Source organism: Aulonocara stuartgranti (assembly GCF_965226115.1).
Source record: "Aulonocara stuartgranti genome assembly, chromosome: 8".
Lineage (NCBI taxonomy): Eukaryota > Metazoa > Chordata > Actinopteri > Cichliformes > Cichlidae > Aulonocara > Aulonocara stuartgranti.
Window position 1 is genome coordinate 21924284 of NC_138959.1, and position 20917 is coordinate 21945200.

Here is a 20917-nt window from a genome sequence, read left to right on the forward strand (position 1 = left end):
GCAGCAGGCCTCGGGTTCCCTGGTGTAGGAAAGTGCTCGGCCATCGATGCCACTGACTGGACCTAACATACCCCACAATGCATCCAACTAGGAACCTCTGGGATATTATGTGTCATGCATCCAAAGCCATACATAGCACCACAGTCTGTCCAAGAGCTCACTGATGCTCGGATCCATGTCTGGGAGGGGATCCCCCGGGACAACATCCACAGGAGTGTGCCCAGATGTTATGATGAGTGCGTACAGGCATACGGTCTACTTAGCCACAGGATCACCTGATGACTTCATCCAGCCCTCACACTGTTGGTGGTTTCGCTTTGACTGACTGTTAAAATCAGTAAAGATTTTAAGCTTCAATATTTAGTTCATCAAGATGTGCGATTTAAGTGTTCCATTATTTATGTATTTGTTTTCGAGCAGTGTATTAACACAAATCCATGGGATCAAATTTAGATTGTTTATATCTTCATAGTGGCAGGAAGGCAATAATAACAGAATGGTGGCTGTCAAGTGCCAGGAGCAAAACTGTGCGACTAAAACTCGGGAACAACTCAAGAAAAGATTGAAACGAATCACTGAAAATCAGAGTTTGAGTGCACAGCAAAATATCTGAAACTGGGCAGGACCACTCGAAATTTTGGATACTGTCGCTCTAAAGTTTGGCTAAAACAAAAAAAGAGAGCAAGCTGAAGCAGTGAAAAATTCTTGACCTTATGAATTATATATGTCTATGGAGTTACATCAAAAAAGACAAATCAAATAGCTCTGAGGAAAACAGTTTTTTTTCTTCCAATTTCTGACATTTCATAGACCGGAAAATCAATTCACAGAAAAAATAACCGACAGATTAATCCCTAATAAATATAACGGTGACATTTGTGTCATATGTGTGGCAGCAACTTCAGTTTAAAGGTCTCCGGGTCTTTTTCTTCCAGCTTAAAGCGTCAGTCAGTGGAACTGTATCAGTCGCAGCCAAAGTCTGCCAGCAGTCTGCTGCCGGGTGATGTTAATCTCCATCCTGATGTTGAGGACAGATTTGGGCCAAGCTGCGCAGTTGCACGGTGACTCATCTCCATAGTTACGCTCGGAGGTGAGCGTTGAGGTTTCAAAGTGCCTAACTAGGCTGTTACCAGGACTTCCATAAATATTAACCGTGAGACACAGAGCTAATCCATCCTGCATTTTGCATGTCCTGAATTACACACATGCAAAGACCTTAGCTTTGTTTTCATGGCTAATGTAGGGTGTCGATATAGCCACAGACATGAGCAGGTCTCTCATCTAACCCCGGGATAAGTGCCTGTTTGGAGGAGGACGAGGAAAAAGGAAAGGCGAAGAAGAAAAGCGATGACAAGCACAACAGTGAGGAGAAAGGGGAAAAACTCGATTATCTCCACAGCTCCATTCTCCACATCAGCAGGCCAGAAATAAACGTGACCTTTAGTCCAACCACGCGTTCACAGCGGCTGCCACGGACGAGCCATTAGGGACTTCAGTAGAGCCAGACGCCCCTCTGTCCGCACAAGAGGACGTGAACAAATTACAGCACAAGTCTGTGTGCAGCAAGACAGACGCACGCACCTCTGTGCTCAGGCTCTGCGTGGAAGAGCCATCTTTCCAGGAAAACAAGACAGCGTGCACTTCCGCCAGCACGTGCACGCCCCGGCTCAATCGTTCCAATAACAGATGCATTAGGCGAGAGCTACGCCTTGTAATAAGGGAGTCTTGTGAATTACAAACTCCATACTCTCCAATCAGTGGACCGCTTGGCCTCATGAGCTGTCAGACCCAGAAGGAAATCACTGAGGCCGAGCTCACACTGCACCCCTCATCCTTCTTTTTTCTCCTAACACAGTTTTTCCTTCAGGTTCTCCAGCACGCCTTTAAATAAATCCAGCACCTTCTGAATTTATCAAAAATGTACTCACTAAACAGGCAAACAACATCATGGGCTGTTTTTACTGCCCTTCAGTGTGCTCTAATAACATAGTACAAATGTATAACACAATCTAAACCTAATCAGTTCGAGTAATTTAGTATTTTGCATGCATCACTCTGGTGTTTTCACAGGCTCACCGTTACTCTTGTTGACAAGTCCACTCAATTCCACGTATGAAATGGTGGCACGTCTCTATGGAAAGTTTAACCTGCAGTTTAGATCAATACAAAGTGGATTTTACCTAAAGGCAAAACCCAGAGTGAAACGCTATAAAATCAAGGTTTAATCAGACATGTTCTGCGTATTTTTCCTTCTCCTTTCAGACGATTCTGCACAAATCTCAGGGGGAACTGTTGTTTTGGCTTAGGTGCAAAAGCAACAGAGCCAGGGAGAGCAAAGTGAATAGGAGTTTTTCAGCTGAGAAGAAGCTCTGATCTTTTACTGAAAATATAAAAACTGAATCAAGTCAAAAACGGTATCTCTGCCTCTGTCCACTGGTTTCCTCCTTGTGTGATGTGACTCAGTCTGGAGAGAAGCTCTTTTGCTCTTTAAGGTCTGATACCTAAATGTGACGTTAGAGTTTCAGGCAGGATTTGTCTTTGAAGGAAGAAGAAGCTATTGAAATCTGCTATTCTACATCTTTTAAAGGCCTTGTGTAACCATGAAAACCATCCTCTCTGCTCTTTGCCTCTATGAGAGAAATTTCAGATCAGCAGCTCTCTCCCCTTCTCTCTCTTTGACCCTCTGGCCTCCTCTTACTGAGGACTAATAGACTAGACGACCACTCAGTCCCGGTGCTTAAGAGCAGTTCCCCCTCACCTTCCCTCCTCTGGCTTTCTCCGTCTTTCTCTCTCTCTCACACACACACTAAATCCCAAAATCTCAAACAGCATCCGTCTGGGTGTCTAAGGGTCTAAGCTCTGATTAGCTCCGGGGCACTGAGCAGAACACCAAGCAGACTCCAGGCAAGAGGAAAAAAAGTCTGTGTGTTCAGTGAGCTGGTCGCACACACCAAAATGTCCATCATGTGATTTCATTTTAGTTTTCTGTGTTTTTGTTTTTTGTTTTCTTACAGATCAGAAATTTGATGTGAACTACAGGCATTCTCACAATCTGATTTTTGCCATGCTCCCAAGCAAACAGCGACTCCATAGAGTACATACAGTAACATGTCAGAACACTGGAACAACAGCGCCACCTGGTGGATGATTTGACATAATCAAAACACAATGAACAGTCTCTGGACGAAGGGCTTAACTCACTGCAATTAGATCAGTTTATCCGCCAAGAGAAATGACAACAAGGTTTGAAAACACTAATCAGGAAGTTCAATTTCATTTGCTCCGGGTTCCACAGCTGTGGAGAAATTTCCCAAGAAAGACATGTCAGGACTTTCAAAGGATTCATTACGGTCACAAACTTCTGGGCCTACAGCTTGAAATCTGATCATCTTCTGGGTGAAGCCTCTTGAGGAACAGATAATTTGACAAGTGAGTTTCCTGCAGTCAAATCTAATGTAAGGCGTTTGTATGTTTCATTCAATTTAGGAGAGGTTTGTGGCGTTTTGGGCCACTCGTTATTCAGCTGCGCAAACTCAAATTTCTCACACACACATTTTGCTGATAAAAGCAAGTTTAAATGTATGTTTTGAGGTTAGACAAAGTGTGTGTGTGTGTGTGTGTGTGTAATGCACATATCACCTTTTGGGCTGAAGAGAGTCTCATGCATGTTGTTTTTCTTGCATGCATCAGTGCACAATTTTACAAATTCTACAATCATGCATGCAAGAAAATAAAAATATTAATTGAAAACATTTTTCTTTATCTGAAGTTTTGCTAGCTAAATGAGTATTTTGTTGTGTATCCAGCAGGTGCTTCTTAGCAATTTGTAATTAACTCTTCTGTTCCTCTTAAGGCGTTTTTTACTCGTACTCCCAAGAAACTAATTGAGGGTCACGAATAAATGCGCGAGTAACAACATGTTTTTGTTTGGCAACCAACCCACAGCTCCGCACCAAAAGAGATCAAATCCATCTTGTTCGTGGGCATGTTTGAACCTTTCTTGTCAGAGTGACTGAATAAAATATGCTGCTCAGCTGTCGTGAATACCATGCGTCAAACGCCGCAATGATTCATATCACTGAACAGTTTTGGGAACATTAAGAAGAGAGGGGAGGCGAGAAATAGTAAGAGACAGACAGACGGATAAAGAAAGCACACTCACCCACTGTCATGGACTCGGGCAAAGCAGATGTTGACAGCGCGCTGGAGAGCGGAGCAGGCTGCGTTGTTGGACTGGACTCCATACTGAAAGAATTCGAAAGAGGAATCACATCTTGGAATTGCTTCTTATTTTATTTTGCACATTAAGCTGCAGCACAACGTCACATTGAGGAGGCCTGGAAGTGAAGAATGTTTCACAGCACTTCTGCCTGAAACGACAGCTTACTTGAACGTGAGCTGAGATCTGCTGCTGCTCTCGCAGTTTCCCACTGATCCTGCCGACTCACACTGAACAGGAAATGCGGCCGTGTCTTCCACGGAGCTCACTGAAACAAAGTGAAAGTAAAGCTGGAAGCCAAAAGAGAAAGTCCCTGCGTTTCATTCGATGAAATAAATCCTTCACGGAAAGCCGCTCTGATCAGCAGTAAAAACACAGCATGCCTACTGCAAGAGAAATAAGGACCATTTCCCTTTATGGCCTTTCAGGTCCCCCATCAAAGACTGCCAGAGGCACTGATGTGTGAATGTTATGTTTGCCTAGATTGCATGAAATTGTGTACTCCTGATTGATCCTCGTGATATCATTTTGGGACAAGAAATTTCATGAGTTCCCACAGAACTACAATCAATCTTTGGCTATTTGTGTGAATTGTGCATTTCCACTGTGACGTGAGCCACTAACCGCTGCTGCAGTACCTGACTGAGGATCGGCAGGGTTCACAGGAATGAGGATGTCTGCGCTGCTGTGTCCAGCCATGACTTGTAGAGGGCTCCACGTGGACACGCTGGACAGGCTGCCCACCACCACCCTAAAACAGCACAATTTCACTCTTGGTCAGTTTGCTGCTTGAGGAATCAGTGAATAAATTGACCTACAGGTCAGTTTATTGTGGTGTGTTCAAAGTCTGACACACCTGTAACAGACACACCTGTTAACACAGCATAATAATGATAATCAGCCAATCACACAGCATAAACCAAGTGCATGTAAGCATACAGACATGGCCAAAATGAGAGGTTGAAATTAAACCAAGCTTTTTCTGGGGCAGAAGATAATTTAAGTGACTTTGAATGTGGCAGGGTTGTTGGTGCCAAATGATGGTTTGACTAACTCAGAGACTGCTGATCTGCTGGGACTTTCCCACACAACCACCTCTAGAATCTAAAGAGAACGGTCCAAAAAAGAGGAAATAATCATCCAGTGGCATTTCTCTACAACAGTAACCACTCTGTCCAGCCTACAGATGGACTACAAAAGCAGCAATAACTGCACCAGCTGCCACTACTGTCAGTTAAAAACAGGAAACTGAGGCTACAATTAACACAGGCTTGCCAAAACTGGACAATATGAGACTGGAAAAGTTGCCTGGTCTGTTGAGTCTCGATTAACTGCTCAATGTTTGCATGTGCGAGTCAGAATTTGACATAAAACCATGGGGTATCAAGGGTTCAGAGTGATGATGGTGGTGGTATAATTTAATTTAATAACTCTCTACCCGAGTATTGTTTCTGACCATGTCCATCTCTGTTCGACCACAGTGCACCATCTTCTGATGCTCAACTCAAGCAGGATAACGCACCACCTCAAATCATCTCAAACCCATTAGCTGAACATGACAGTGAGCTCAGTGTACTCCACATGTGCAGCCGACAGTGTGATGTTGTCAAGTCAATATGGACCAAAATCTCTGAGGAATGTTTCCAGCACCTTGCTGAATCTCTGCCATGAAGATTGAAGACAGTTCAAGTTGAAAAAGGGATCCAGCTCAGGACCAGCAAGGTGTGCCTAATAAAGTGGCTGGGGAATGTGTATCTATTTGAAAACTACAAATTAGAACTTTCTGCTGTTCATGTACGTCTCCGCCACCCTGGGAAGGCGCGGCTCACAGTTTGAAAACCTTTGGTATAAATAAATTCTATATCTTTTTGTGGTATTATACATGCATACATTTTATACATACATTTAAAATTGAGTGCTAAAAGTATAAAAATGCAATCTAACTGAAGTAATTTTCTTCTGGTCTGTAGATGGCAAGTTTTGTAGAAAACAATTACAGAAAAAGGGCACCGATCTCTCTTTCCAGAAGTCATGATCATGACCCGAACTATTTTTATTTTCTACCAAAACTAAACAACCCGCAGCCGGATCACCGTGCAGGAGCAGCGATGCATCTAGCTGTGACGAAAGGCTTATGCTCATGACAGTGTGACAGTCAACAGTCCTTCAGCTCAAATGTAATGTTAGCGAGCTGCACGCAGAAAGAAGAAATCTCCTGCATTCAAACTGCTCACATGCTGCTTTTTGCTGAATTTCTCAAATATATTTTTTCTGCTGTGAGCACCAGAGTCTAAAGTACAACTACTACTAGTCTACTTCGGTTCTTTTCACTTACTGATCACTCGGTATCCTCTCTTCCTCTTGGGTTTGTGCTCTAGGCTTATATATCTCCTCCTCTTCCTCCTCGTTGTCTACACTCTTGGTGTCAGGCAGCGGAGGCGCCGTTATGGGAGGTGTGCGGCAGGGATGCGGGGACCCCACCCAATTGACTATGCCCGGCTCAGACATGCCATTCTGGGCAAGCGACTCCGAGAAGACCGGCTCCAAAGGGTCAATCCCTTCCTCCACACTGCTCTGAGCAGGAGCGGTGTGACTTTTCCTCATCCCGCCAATCTTCTGGGAGTCGTCTTCCCCGTCCTCCTCATCCTCAGCTCCTCCATCCAGATCATCATCAAAGGAAATGATGTTGGTGATCTTCTTTTTCTTCCGCCGCTCCTTCCTCAGCCCTGAGTCTGGGTGGAAAAATATATTTCTTTTTACAAAGGAGTGAACAAAAACTTATATATTTTTAAGGTTTATACTTTCATCTTACAAACAGCTGTAATGCTTAAAAGATTAAAACGCTAACTTAGACTTAGATAACCTGCATACTGACATTTTTATCATGTGTAATAACTGAGACACAGGACACATAACAGTCATTTTATTCATCTTCTATAGAGAAAGCAGTAAAAGCTAAAAAATCAGCACTAAAATATCTATGGATTACAAGCTGTAGCTACTGTGATGCCGCTCACTGATCAGTGAAGTCCCATTTGATGCCTCAAACTGAGTATTTTGGCCAGAGGTCGAAGACTGCATGAAAAATTTAAGGTCATCACCTATTCAATAATGGTTGAAACACTTGACCGAGACGAAAAATGTTTACCGATGTCATAGACTGAACGAGAAGTCGGCTTGTTTTCTCATAGACCTCTATATAATCTCTTTGCAACCAGAGCGCATCTATCTTTTATATACAGTCTATGTTATCAACGTAGCACACTGCGATTACCAGCTGCTTTTGCAGATTTTGCATTCATGATTTAAGTGTAAGGTGAAAGAACTGTTTACAGTTTAGTTTAAGTGCTTTTAACTGGTATTTGTGCAATGCAAAACTCAAAAATTGGACTGAGAGGAGAGAGGGAGAGGACTGGCAACAGAATTGGGAGCAGTCCTGTTTGCAAATTACAGAACATGTGCACTTCTATCCATCCTCAACTGTGCATAATGAGGAAAAAAAAAACAATTATGTGTATTATCTGCCGATTCTGCCTCTGCTGACAAAAGTGATGAATTTCCTGGCGCCGTGTCTTCATACTTGAGACCAACACTGGCTTTGGTTTTTCCTCCTCGTTTGGAAAGTAGCTGATATGCTAGACTCATGATGACTGTTAAGCAATTATCGTCATTTTGAAGGCTTTTGTGAGGAACAGATGAATGACGATAAAAGAAAGTCTGTCTCCTTCCTCTCAGAGCCAAAGAGGCTGGCTGTGCATTAGCAAGTCTTCTAGCGGTGAATAATCTGAATAGGCTTTCCCACTCAGAGGAGCCGGCGCAGCAGCTTAGAATTTCATTTACATTCATTTCAGCAGAAAGTTTCAGCAGCGCACAGTTAAAAGTCTAAAGGCGCTTTAGTCCCGTTGAGGAGAACATATGGAGAGAAAATGGTGTGAGTTTCCCCCCGACGGGACAGACTGGGGCAGACTTCTAAATGAGGTCAGACTTCACGGTGGGATTCTTCTCTGCTGCAGATGCCTCGAGCTGCATCCTTGTTTAAGCATCCATTATGGAAGCACAAACTGAGCCATATGTTGCTTTTTGCTGGTTTTGTGACACTTACAAAAACACATATACTGCAATACTAAAACAAAGCAAATAAACAGAAAGTGTTTGGATCAATCAAGTGCAAAACTAAAACAAAAATCACCAGTTTCTTGCATATAAGAGCAAGTCAAACACTGCTGTTGCCCTACCAGCAGAGGTGCTGCGTGGCACCACAGGGAGCGGGTCGGAGGCCCCATCCACTTTAGGGGTGAAGCCAGGCACCACAGCTGTGGCTGTGCCGATCTCTCGCAGCAGGCTGCTAACCCCCTGAGTGGACTCTTTCCACAGGCTGCCGATGCCCTGCGTGGACTCCTTGAGGAGGTGCGACACTGAGGACCCTCCGCGTGTTACGGCGCCGTTCAGGTCGCTGTTGTCAATGTTGATGGCAAACAGAATGGAGTTCAAACCTGAGCACAGCAGATGGAGAGAGAAGGAAGTGAAATGTACTTTAGTTCCACTAGAACACATGAAGCTTTTGAACTTTCTTTGTGCTTGCTAAGTATTTCTGGGTGCACACACCAAATCTGCCCGAGATGTAAAAAAGAAGAAGAAGAAGAAGAAGAAGAAGAAGAGAGGAGAAATGCTCTGGCACAAGATCAGTGGTTTACATTCTAAATAATTTTATGGTTTGTTTTCATCCGAGTTGTGCTCATCAATAGTTCAACAGCACCAGTGCGCCCATTAACATAAATGGGGTTGGAGCTTAAACTGTCAGCAAAAACCCACTCATGCTTAACAAGTAAAGTGCAAAGTCAGTCAGTTTCCTGTGTTTTACAGCGGCTCCGTTTGTGTGAAGTCATTTCAGAGAGACTGAGTGTGGTTAGTAACACACGAGAACACAACATTTAAAGACTAAAAATGCAGCCATAAGTTGGCTGAATTTAAATCTTCCAGTGTGTAAATTCTAATAATGGGGCAACAAATATAGCCCAGCAAAAGGACCATATTTTAAAAGGGAATTTTAAACCTCGGGCTTAGGTGTATGAGAGGGGCCACAGAAGAAGCTGAAAAACGAAACCAGTGTGGAAATGCAGCAAACTGCACGTCCTAGAGTGGAGTTTTATTTTATGAGTCTCCAACAATCTGAATGCCGGATGGGAACTGACATGGACATCCGTAGCTCCCTGGCTGCCTGTTAGGCATTATCTGAGTCGCTGAGCTGACCTTTTTAACCTTGTTTATCAGACATAATATGCCCTGCTGTGTGGCTAATTACACCAACAGGCCATCCAACAAGTTGGTGCTTTGTTTTAAGCTGTGGTGAAATGTATGCAGATGTGTTTGGGCTATGCAGGCATACAGTCTGTGGATGCATTCAAGCTACCTAGAGCCTTCTGTCTGCAACTAAATAGCTTTAGCCAAAATGCTAATATTCAGGTGGCAGTAAAGAGGCTACTGTCTGATGTCAGAGTGGCTACATCCAGCTTTAACAGTTTGAGTTGCTTCCACTTATGTTACTTAAGCTTAACTTATAACCAACTCATAAAGCACTGTGCAAAAGTCTTGCACCACTCCTCATTTCTTTATATTTTGCTTGAAAAAATAATTTTTACAATTATCATGAGCATGAAAATGAAAACTTGGTATGATCACCTTTATTGTTAAATGGAGCAAACTAATACTGAGCAGAACAGTACAGCTTATTGGTCTTCTGGAATAGTTCTCCAGGCTTCTTAAAGGACATTCAAAGCTCTTCTTTGGATGTTGGCTGCTTTTTGTTCTGTTCTCTGTCAAGAGATGTTTAGGCCCGGGCTCTGGGGAGGCCAATCCATGGCTGATAGTGTCCTGTTATGCGTTTTTCTATCCGGGTATGCTTTATATGTACTGGAGGTGTGTTTGAAATCATGTTCATGCTGAAAAATGAAGCTGTTACCAATCAGATGCTTGTGAAATGATGACGTATGGCTGATCAAAAATCCGATTACAAGAACTTCCTGGGTGACTCGAGACTTTTGCACAGTGCTGAAAGTCTGTATTAAAGTTTGAACCCTATACTCTCCACCAATAATTTAATGCCAAAACACAAGCTCACCTGCAGCCATGGTGGGAAGCATACTAGCTCTCTCTTCATCAAGCACAAAAGCCCAGTCTTCATAGTAAGATCTAGAAAACACAAAAGATCTATAAACAAGCGAAAAAGAAAGAAAAAATCCCACCTAGCTGAGAAAATGTGTGCGGAGCATAACTGACGAGGGGGCTTGTCACTAACCCGAGACGGGGGCGGTCAGCCAGCAACGTGTGCAGGTAGCGCTCCAGCGAGTGCTCATTGAGGGCGCAGCGCAGCCAGGCACGACCTCGGCCGAGCTCTGAGGAGATCTGGCGCAGGGAGTAAAACCGCTGGAGCTCGTGGCGGTTCAGGTGCTCCTTCACGTAGAACCAGAAAGTCAACTCTAGCGAGCGGGACAAAAGGAAAGAGGAAGAATAAGCTCCACCTCCATTGTGAAAAACAACTGCTCTGGAGTTAAGTAAGAGTTCAAAAGGGCAGAAAAGAAGCTGCAAAAGACTCTCTCAGCACATCCCCCCTCTCATTAACAGAAGAGGGGACCCTTCACGCACCACTCACACAGCTCCATCCCGACTGTCTCCATCCTTTGTTCTCTCCTCAGAACTCAAACTAGGTCTGTTTTAATGTTGTGTTTTCTGAGGTGTGGTAATTAATAGGGATGAGCGTTATGCTGCTGGTTTGCATACAATCACCATGTGACCTCAGAGAAAATTGAAACTCTGGCTATTATTGTATTTCTAGCATTGTCAGAGGCCCTAGCTTCATTAGTAAGCTCTAAATCCTCAGGTTCAGGCACAATCCTGTCTTCTAACTGCCTGTGAAATACAGAAAAGCATTGCATATGGTAATAGATATACATGACAGAAGTCACGCATTTGTCCTCAATAGCAACACTGTCTTAATATTCCACAGAATAAGCTGTGTGGTTGTAGTTTTTAAGGATACCTTCCGCAAGTCTGCTTATCCAAGGTCACAGAGGGCTAAAGTGAAGTTTCTGCTCCACTTTTCAAGTCTAAACCCACAATTTCACAGCCGTACGGGAACCTGGCGTACCTGTTTCAGTCTTGCTGCTGAAGCCTGCGGCCTGTTTGAGAGCGGCAGCTGTGAGGGCCAGACCTCTGCTCTTCCTCAGACCGTGCTGCAGCACCGCTTCAAACTGTGCGCACAGACAAATCACCCTGCAGAGACAAAGACAGGTTAGGATAACATGAAGACAAGCGGGTGGGGGTGTCGCCTAATAGTCAGAACAGCCCAGTTCACCCTGCTGTGCTTTTTATGCTGCACTGGAAATGTTGCTTTGGCTGTACATTCAGATGAAACTACAACTAATCCATGTTAATGTTAATGTTCAATTAACTGAGTGCATCACATATCAAATGATTCTCCTAATGCAGATAGTCTGAAAGGCCTGAGGTTAAACCCAGCTTCACTTTATGGGATTTGGCCTCACATTTGAATCTCATAAATCTACTATAGATATAAGATTTCTCTCATACAAGACTGCAGTAGCTCTCACACGCCTTCTCTGGATGACCTCCAGGCTCTGTTTGTGTATCCCTTTTCTACTGAGCTCTCCAAGACCCTAATGTGGCAGCTTTACCTGAGGTTATCTCTGCAGCTTCAACTCTCCGCCCTTTTAGCTCCTGAACTTTCTGAGCTTTAGTGTCCGAGAATGAGAGAAAGCGACATTCCCTTGTGTCCCATGTTTGCGCTACGCACCTATACTGAATGTACTCCGACTATGTGTTTTTCTGTTTTGTTAGTTCTGCCAGAGGCAAAGTTCTCTGTAAGCAGAGGCCCTCTCGCTGGATTGTGGAGGCCATCTGCCGAGCAGGGGCACGGTAACATCACAGTTTTACATTTAAAGCGCCGTTTGTGCTGCAACCAGCTGGTCACTGCCACACACTTTTTCCAGCTCTACTATTATGATGTGATGACGGGGAGGGGGGTCCTTTTCTGCTGGGTATACCATGCATCACGGTACTGGTCGCCAACTTTAAGATGAACTGAGGAGAGGTGGAAAACTATACTGTGGACCATACAGTAAAAACAAATTCCTTTTGGAAGTCGTGGCTACAGCATCCTCTGACCTAGAGAGGAGACAGGTCATTCATCCTACTACTAGCACGCAGTTTTAAAAACAGGTGCATTAGTGCCACTAACCAGTCTTTTATAAATGCTCTTCATCTACAAGGCGGACATAATATTGAATCTTAAAAACCAGTACTCAGAGCTGAAAATGAGATCTGAGCAGCACAGAACATGAATCAATAGTATTCTCTCTCAGCGTGAAGCTCTAATGAAACAAAGTTGGTACATCATTTTTCTTACATAGCCACCATTAACATCACAAAGGAGAACATTCTCACTGCTCGGATATGATGGAAAGTCTGCTAAAGCTCTCAGACCGAAAACAACAACAACAACAAAAAACAACAATTATTTTCCATCTAAAAAAATGATTTTGCTGTTTAGAAAGTAACCCTCAAAGCTGGGCGTACAGCCAGATCGCTGCACTGAAAAAGCTGGAGGTAGCGCGAGCACATACTGGAGCCTAAAGCACTACATCATCTATGACCTGGAGCTCCACACGTAAAACAAAGCACCTTTTAGAATGATAAATAACCATCGTGATAAAGCAAAAGAATTTCTGGGTAACAGGCAGCTCCTCTTACCTGCTGTCTGAGTCTGTGGCGATCTCCTTTCTTCCTCCAAAGCGGATTTGGCACTGGGAAGATATGAGGAAATTGCTTTTTTTTCCTTCATGTATGTCTGCTAAGTTAAAAAAGTCTAACAGCACTTTTCAAAGCCTTAAATTGCAGATCGGGTCCTCCTTTAGTCCTCTACGGACACTACAGAGGGTATCTGTGCTACATCTCCTGGCCTGTGGTTACAAGGTTACAGACAAAATAAAGGAATTACAGAAAATGATTTAAAGGTCAAACTGTGTTTCTGATCTGACCTTCAAGAATTAACTGTAGGGGCTTGGCTGGTGCTGCAAACCTGAGAAGGAAGCTTGTCTGACTGGCAGCACTGGTCTCAGTTTTGATATTTACATTTGACACAGTGTCAGAGTCCAGCCCAGCTCCGATACCGTACATGCAGTTTCATCTTCCCTCAAAGCATCAAGCCAAACCCGATCCAGTAGAATAAGAGTTAAGGGGTTTTTTTCTCCTCGGACGTTAAAAAGTATCCCGTGTCAAAATGAGTTGAAACACTCTGTAAGGTATAGATAAAAATCGAAAAACACTCCGCACCCATTTCGGAATTGAGAGCAGCAGCTGCTGTGTAGACAGTGAAACAGTATATTTCATTTCCATATATTTGCTTACTGTGGGACTTCAGCTGCTAAACGGACATGTTTTAAATGCAACCACACTGTGCAGCCCTGCTGTTATGAGACAGGGAGGACGTGATCTGGCACTGTCAGTCAAACAGGTACGGCCTTCTCTGGCAAAGACCTCGCCCGGACGGCACCATATGTGGCACCAAATAAAATAAGGAATAACTATGAACAGGGTGGAGAAGCTTCCTACATCTTCACTTATGAAAGACACCGATCATTTTAGTCACACTAGAGTAAAAACAGAACAAAAATAGAGCACATTTGTGAGAGTTTTTCAGTCTTTTATTGGTCCTGTGCCAGCTTTTTGAAACTGATTCCTGGCATTTAATACAAAACGTGTACTAGGGCTGTTCGATATAACGATATATATTGGATGACGATATAAAAACACCTATCGTTTCATTTTACACTATCGTTTGTTTCCTGGTGTTGCAAAATAAACTGTTTACGGCAATATTTTTTCATCGTTTTGATGGTCACTGTAGCGGCTATATTAACTTCTTAAAGTTCTCTCTTTCTCTTATATTTAATATAACCACACTACAGACGGACAAGCGCCTGTTTTTATGCGTTGTCGTTAGCAACAAGGATGGTAACATCGGTGTCCGCTTGTTTATGTTCCACATAAACCTTTCACAATAAAGCTCAAGATCCTGTTGAGACTTTTCAAAATAAACGGAATCATGTGAAAGAGCAGCTTATTTATGGATGAGAATTAAAAAAGAGCCGCCAGGTGCTAAAAAATAAACCTTAGACTCAAACGTTAGAACAGGCTTTTCCCTGCAGCACCCTGTGTAATAAATACTCACAAAGAAAACAGCGGCCTTTACAACTTATGTCTAAAAATGTATCGTTTCATGCATCTGTTAAAACACTCGACTCCAGCTACATGATGCGCAGCTGGAAACACTTCCTGCAAGACGAGCTGCAGAATTTACAGAAAATGTTACATTTTTGTGATTTATATCGTTATCAGGACGATAAAATTCCTATATCGGGATATGAGATTTTGGTCATATCGCACAGCCCTAACGTGTACCGTAGTTTTCGGGTCATAAGCCACTACTTTTTCCCCACACTGTGAACACTGCGGCTTATACTGACGTGCAGCTAATGCATTTTTTTTTTCATGCAGCCAAAAACATTTTGCCTGGTAACAGTAGACCAATAAAATTGATAAGTAGTATATATTCGGTATATATTTTTACCGGTTGTTAAGAGATGTTGTAATGTTGTTTGTGCACTGTTCCGTAAAAAAACCATAAGCAACGTAATTTGTGTGTTACTGATACGTATGTATACTTAAAGGTAGCGCTGTTCGAGGAAAAAAAGCATTTGCAGTATGTATTTTTGTATGTTAGCATAACGTTTATGTTACCTTACGGATTAAATTAAACATTAAAAAGCCTCACGTGTAATATTTCTGTGTAAATATCTCATATTACAAGTGAAACGCATACAGCTTAAAATCGGGTGCGGCCTGTACAAGTACAAAATTGATTTTCTTTCTAAAATTAGAGCATGCAGCTTTTTATCAGGTGCGCTCTGTAGTCCGGGAATTACGGTATATATTTTTTCATGTTTTTCAACTACTTTCAATTAAGCATCCTAGGTTTGACTCTGTCTTTATTCATATTTTACAAACAACCGCAGCTTTTTTGGAATGGGGTTTGTATTCATGGTCATTGTGTTCTTTTAGGTAGGACTCTACCCATGTTTTTAACTTTGTTCTACAGAATATTGGGTTACAGAGGCCGTCAACAGAACTCGGTTTTACTTCCTCCATTGTGTTTATAGAAAGGGAGATAGAAGGAACTGTAACAAATTCAGTCACCACAAAAATGTTGACCGGGAATTTAAAAAAAGCCTGTTCCAAAGAAAAGATCACTCACAACTAGTCACACATTTAATGTGAGCTGATTTCCTGACCATAAAAGCAGAGGCTTAAAATTATTAAACCTCGCTCAGTCTATGTGGACTGCAGCACTGATGATAAGTTGTCGTCTCCAGCATAAAGAACGTCCAGATAACCGGTAGCTCACCTGCTTCACAGCATCCAGCAGCCTCTCCAGGAGGTTCTGCCTCTTTGTATCAGTCTGCTGGGTGCCTGCGGAGGGTAACACAAACAAAAACAAGAGGAATGAGGAAAATGACGTTGCCACAGATTAAATTTCCCATCATTTATCGTTACTCCATTCATTATTCATGACAATGAAGAAGGAAATGAAGTTGTGTGGCAAGTAATGGCTGCTCGGAATCAACATAAATAATCAAAACTGACTGCGAAGTTCTGCGTTTAAGGACTGCTGAGCTCCAACTGCGACAGGAAGCGCCTATGGACGTTAATATTACAGGGTACTGTGAGGATTCTTTAACCTCTAGAAGCACTGTGGAACAATGTTTTATATTAACATTTTATGGGCTGAGTGAATTATCCAGAAAAAAAGAGCAGACGAATCAACATTAGTAATCATTAACCCTGCAGCCCAGACAGCATATTCACAATGGCAATGATGATGCTCCTTGTCTCAAAGGTTTTAAGTCATCGAAGAGCTGCCAACCCACTGGAGCAGCTCCCCGGTCATGTGTTTCCTCTGGAGCACCTGTGAGTTTGCAAAGGGACTTAAGTTACTTTCATCCACCAGCTTGTTTACCTGTGAATTTAGGCCAGGAGCTTGTTAAACACACACCTCTTACCATAAGCTTCAAGGCTTTCCAGAGACTTCAAGCATACTTCCCTCATATAAAAACTATTAGGTGCTTTCCAGCTTCCAGTCACAGTTGGCCTAAGCATTATGGGGTTTCCAGTTGTTTACACACTGGAAACATTTGCAAAAATAAGACCGTTTTAACACTTTCATTCCTGAGAAACCCCACTTACATTGTGCGGAACTGCTTCGTTTTCCTGGAGCATTCTTGACCTCGATCTATCGTTTCAACAAAGCTAGCAAAAAGGGGGGAAAGCCATGTGTCGAACAATATCAGACATTATGGAAACCAACTAAAAGGCCCCCAAATGAAACTTAGAAAGTCTCGCCAAGTTTCTGAGCAATCTCCTGCAGGCGTGATTTGACATGTTGTGATTTTATGGGTAAGAAACAGAAAGCAGTGAAACAGCAAATCTTACCGTTCATCCTTATAAACAGACTCCAGTAGCATCCAAGCTAAACACTTCCCCACTGATACCATTCATCCCTTGATGTCGCCTTTAATCACAAGAGGCTAGCGATGCACCGGGACCATGCTGTCTCTTTGGCCGAGCCGGACCCACCCAAGGGCGGCGTGAGGACTGATGCTTAGTCGGTGAACAGCGAGGCCTGCCGGTAAGCTGCAGAGCTGTGAGTCTACCACTCTGACATGTAGGAGTTGCACACAGCCAAATACACGGGTAAAGTGCGACAAGCACGAACCGGAGTGTGTTTTCTAACCAGCTACAGGACGGGTCTAAGGTGTGTTGGGCCGTTTCGGACAGAAACGGACTGTTTTCGGTTTGCTGCCTGCGACACTGCGAAAAAGGGAAACGGAGGACTGACATAGCAGCGCCAGGGTCACATGACAAAACACACAGTCGTCATATGACGGCTAAGCGGAAGTGGGAGTTGTAGTCTTTTGTAATATAACTCTAGCGTTTGAAACAGACGTAAAAAGCATTAAATATTTTATCTGAAATCAAAAGTGTAGAAAACGTTTTACACCAGCCCTGCCACAAGGGTGCACAAGCTGGTTTTCCCCCAGAGATGTCCCTAATTCAATTCAGTTTTAATTATATAGCCCCAAATCACAACAATGGTTGTAGGGTAAAGACCCCATAATAATACAGAGAAAATCCCAACAGTCGTATGTATCCCCTATGAGCAAGCACCTGGCGACAGTGGGAAGGAAAAACTCCCTTTTAACAGGATGTTAACATGCAGCAGAAGCAAGTTCAGGTTTGGGTGGGGTCCGTGTTAACAATGGCTGCTTCAGGTGCTGTTGGCCAACAAGGTGCCTGCAGAAACTAGTCCACCGCAGGATCATAAGGTCACATGAAAAAAGAAAAGTTTTCAGAGGGTAGTTTTCAAGCTAAAGCTCAGCCAAAATCAGTTCGTGCAAGAAAGCAATGATCTCAAACACAGCAGCAAATCTACAACAGAACGGCTGGAAAACTAAATAATGAATGTGCTCCAATGACCCAGTTATTTCAGTCCAGACCTCAGCACCCCTGAAATGCTGTGGTGCCACCTTAAGAGTGCCGTGCATTAATGAAAACTCCTCCAGTGTGACAGCCTCATAAAGCAATACAGAAAACAGTTGCTTCATGTAATCGCTGATAAAACTGGTTCTACAAGTTATCGAATCATTGGGCGCACATAAAACTTTCTTTTTCACATGACTGTAAAATAGATCTCTTACGACAAGAATAACCAACTAAAGCTTTAAAATAAGTGGTATGGAGTCCAAAGAACAATATCTATACCCGTAATGCAGTGGGGTATAAGCAAAAGAAAATGGTTTATTGTACTTGGTTAAATTGTGTGCAAAAAGGGTGCCATGATTAAATTGTGTTCATCCAACAACAGATTTTTTTGAGTGTACTAACAGCAGTAGGAGAAAACACGAAAACATAGAAATACTTGAATAAAGTAAGAGTACATTAATAATGCACTTTAATAAAGTACATTCGATCACCACATCCTGTGGTGCTCTACTTTGCAAGGTTAACAGTAACCTTGTTTCTAGTTTAAACTGCTGCATTTGTATCAGCTGACATCAACTAAGCACATACTGTAAATACCCAGGTGTTTGTAGAATGAATAAACAGTTAAACTGCTATGTAAACTGGCATCTAAAAAGTATCAAGCAAAACTGATGATTGAATATGAGACTTACCTGAGGACAGCACTGGGGAGAGATGAAAATTCCACATAGCCACTTATTGCAGGCCATGCAGTGTCAGGTGGAGCAAATGCTGTATGCAGTCTTGTGAACACGAGTCATGTGAAAGAATTTACAGATTTTATGTATGCACAGCTAAAAAGTCTGAAGGACCTGATGTAATGATCAACTTCAGCTGTCATAAAAAAACTACTCTTGCATGTTTGACATTCAGCCTGCAACAAAGGTTCACAATGATAGACTTTCATGGTTCTATGACTCAGAAGACTCCATAACTGCATTTATCTTTGACTGTGCCTATTATATGTTTTATAGCAAATCAGGGTATGTGTTTAGGCAGGTGGACAGAGAGTCTGGGACAATAACGTGGCAAAACGAGCACCAACATACTAATTTATGGTATTACTACTTGTGTATGATTAACATGATATCAGTATTATTATTATTATTTGATTTAACATGGGTGGTTCAGAGTTTAGCACCCTGAAATTCATACTTTGAACAGAGTTTATGAGCTCACAGCTGGTCCTGGACCAAAAGATAACTGGGAGTCGAAACACTGGGAGGTGATCGCTGTAGGTTTTTTGGATAAAGGAGGAGGTGTTGGTGGCATTTAACAGCTCTCCAGCCCAGTCATTTACTCTGGGCTTTGTTTTTTATCCAAGAAGAGGTAAATCTTCAGTCATGTCTGAAGTAGATCTTCGAGCTAACAAAACTCAAGTAGAATCGCTTACAAAATAAGATATTGGCAATGTAAAAAGTTACTGGAAACCTACGCTCATGTCCAACTCAGTATTTTTTTTTCACAGTTAAAAGAAAAAAACATCTTCTTTGTCTTATACTGAGCCTTAGTGCAGCTTTTCACACCATCCTCTAAAAGAAGCTGTTTTAGCTTTAAGTCTTCTTTCTTCTGATTGGCTCGTCCAAATAAAAAAAAGTTCTAAACAGCAGGTTTGTCCTCACAGCCATTACTCAAATGACCATATTAAAGATGTTTTTAGCCAGTAGTAGAAAGAAAAGAAAGAAACACACCTGATATCGAGCATTCAGAGCACCTTTTCTTTTGCTCATAGTGATAACTTGTCCGTATGCTCAGCAACCTTTTTCAAACTTTGGGTATGTTTAATGTAAGCATCTGCAGACGTTTACAAAATTGTTGGTACCCTTCGGTAAATGAAAGAAAAACTCACAATGGTCACAGAAATAACTTTAATCTGACTAAAGTAATAATAAATAAAAATTCTATAAATCTTAACCAGTAAAAGTCAGACATTGCTTTTCAACCATGCGTCAACTGAATTATTTAAAAAAATAAATGCATGAAACAGGCCTGGACACAAATGATGGTACCCCTAGAAAAGAATGAAAATAATGTGTCCAGTAATCAGCATCACAGGTGTCTAAAATCTTGTAATCAGTCAGTGGGCCTATATATAGGACTCCAGATAGTCACTGTGTTGTTTGGTGACATGGTGTGTACCACACTTAACATGGACCAGAGGAAGCAAAGGAAAGAGTTGTCTCAGGTGATTAGAAAGAAAATCATAAAATCAAAATCATAAATCATCCAAGCAGCTAGATGTTCCTGTGACTACAGTTGCACATGTCATTCAGAAATTTAAGATCTGCAGGAGGAAAATTGATGACAGATCAAAGAGACGGATAATCCGAATGGTAACAAAAGAGCCCAGAAAGACTTCTAAAGAGATCAAAGCTGAACTTCATGCTCAACGAACATCAGTGTTAGTTCACACCATCTGTTGTTGTTTGAGCCAAAGTAGGCTACATGGGAGACGACCGAGGAGGACACCATTGTTGAAAACAAATCATAAAAAAGCCAGACTGGAATATGCCAAACTACAGTTGACAAGCCACAGAGCTTCTGGGAGAATGTCCTGTGGACAGATGAGACAAAAATTGAACTTTTTGCCAAGGCACATCAGCTCTATATTCACTGACGGAAAAATGAAGCATATCAAGAAAAGAACACTGTCCCAAATGTGAAACATGGAGGAGGCTCGGTTATGTTCTGGGGCTGCTTTGCAGCACAGGGTGTCTTGAATCTGTGCGGGGTACAATGAAATCTCAAGATTATCAAAGGATTCTAGAGAGAAATGTGCTGGCCAGTGTCAGAAAGCTTGGTCTCAGTTGCAGGTCATGGGTCTTACAACAGGACAATGACCCAAAACAAGCAGCTAAAAACACCCAAGAATGGCTAAGAGGAAAACATTGGACTATTTTAAAGTGGCCTTCTATGATCCCTGACCTCAATCCTGTTGCGCATCTTTGGAAGGAGCTGAAACATGCAGTCTGGAAAAGGTGCCCTTCAAACCTAAACAACTGGAGCAGTTTGCTCATGAGGAGTGGGCCAAAATACCTGCTGAGA

General features: G+C 42.5%; 1 protein-coding gene across 2 annotated transcripts in view; it reads right to left on the reverse strand.

Moving 5' to 3' along the window:
• The window catches only part of snx29 (sorting nexin 29), a 141712-nt gene extending 124519 nt beyond the window's left edge, over positions 1–17193 (reverse strand). For both annotated transcript variants that reach the window (XM_082543241.1, XM_082543240.1), the window contains exons 1-11: positions 16784–17193; positions 15699–15763; positions 12986–13038; positions 11364–11488; positions 10515–10695; positions 10338–10408; positions 8455–8712; positions 6555–6951; positions 4858–4970; positions 4388–4487; positions 4163–4245 (exon numbers count right to left, since the gene is read on the reverse strand). In XM_082543241.1, coding sequence (XP_082399367.1) covers positions 4163–4245; positions 4388–4487; positions 4858–4970; positions 6555–6951; positions 8455–8712; positions 10338–10408; positions 10515–10695; positions 11364–11488; positions 12986–13038; positions 15699–15763; positions 16784–16790 — 1453 coding nt within the window. In that variant the 5' untranslated portion in view covers positions 16791–17193. The remainder of the gene's footprint in view (positions 1–4162; positions 4246–4387; positions 4488–4857; positions 4971–6554; positions 6952–8454; positions 8713–10337; positions 10409–10514; positions 10696–11363; positions 11489–12985; positions 13039–15698; positions 15764–16783) is intronic.
• Between the last annotated feature and the right edge of the window lie 3724 nt (positions 17194–20917).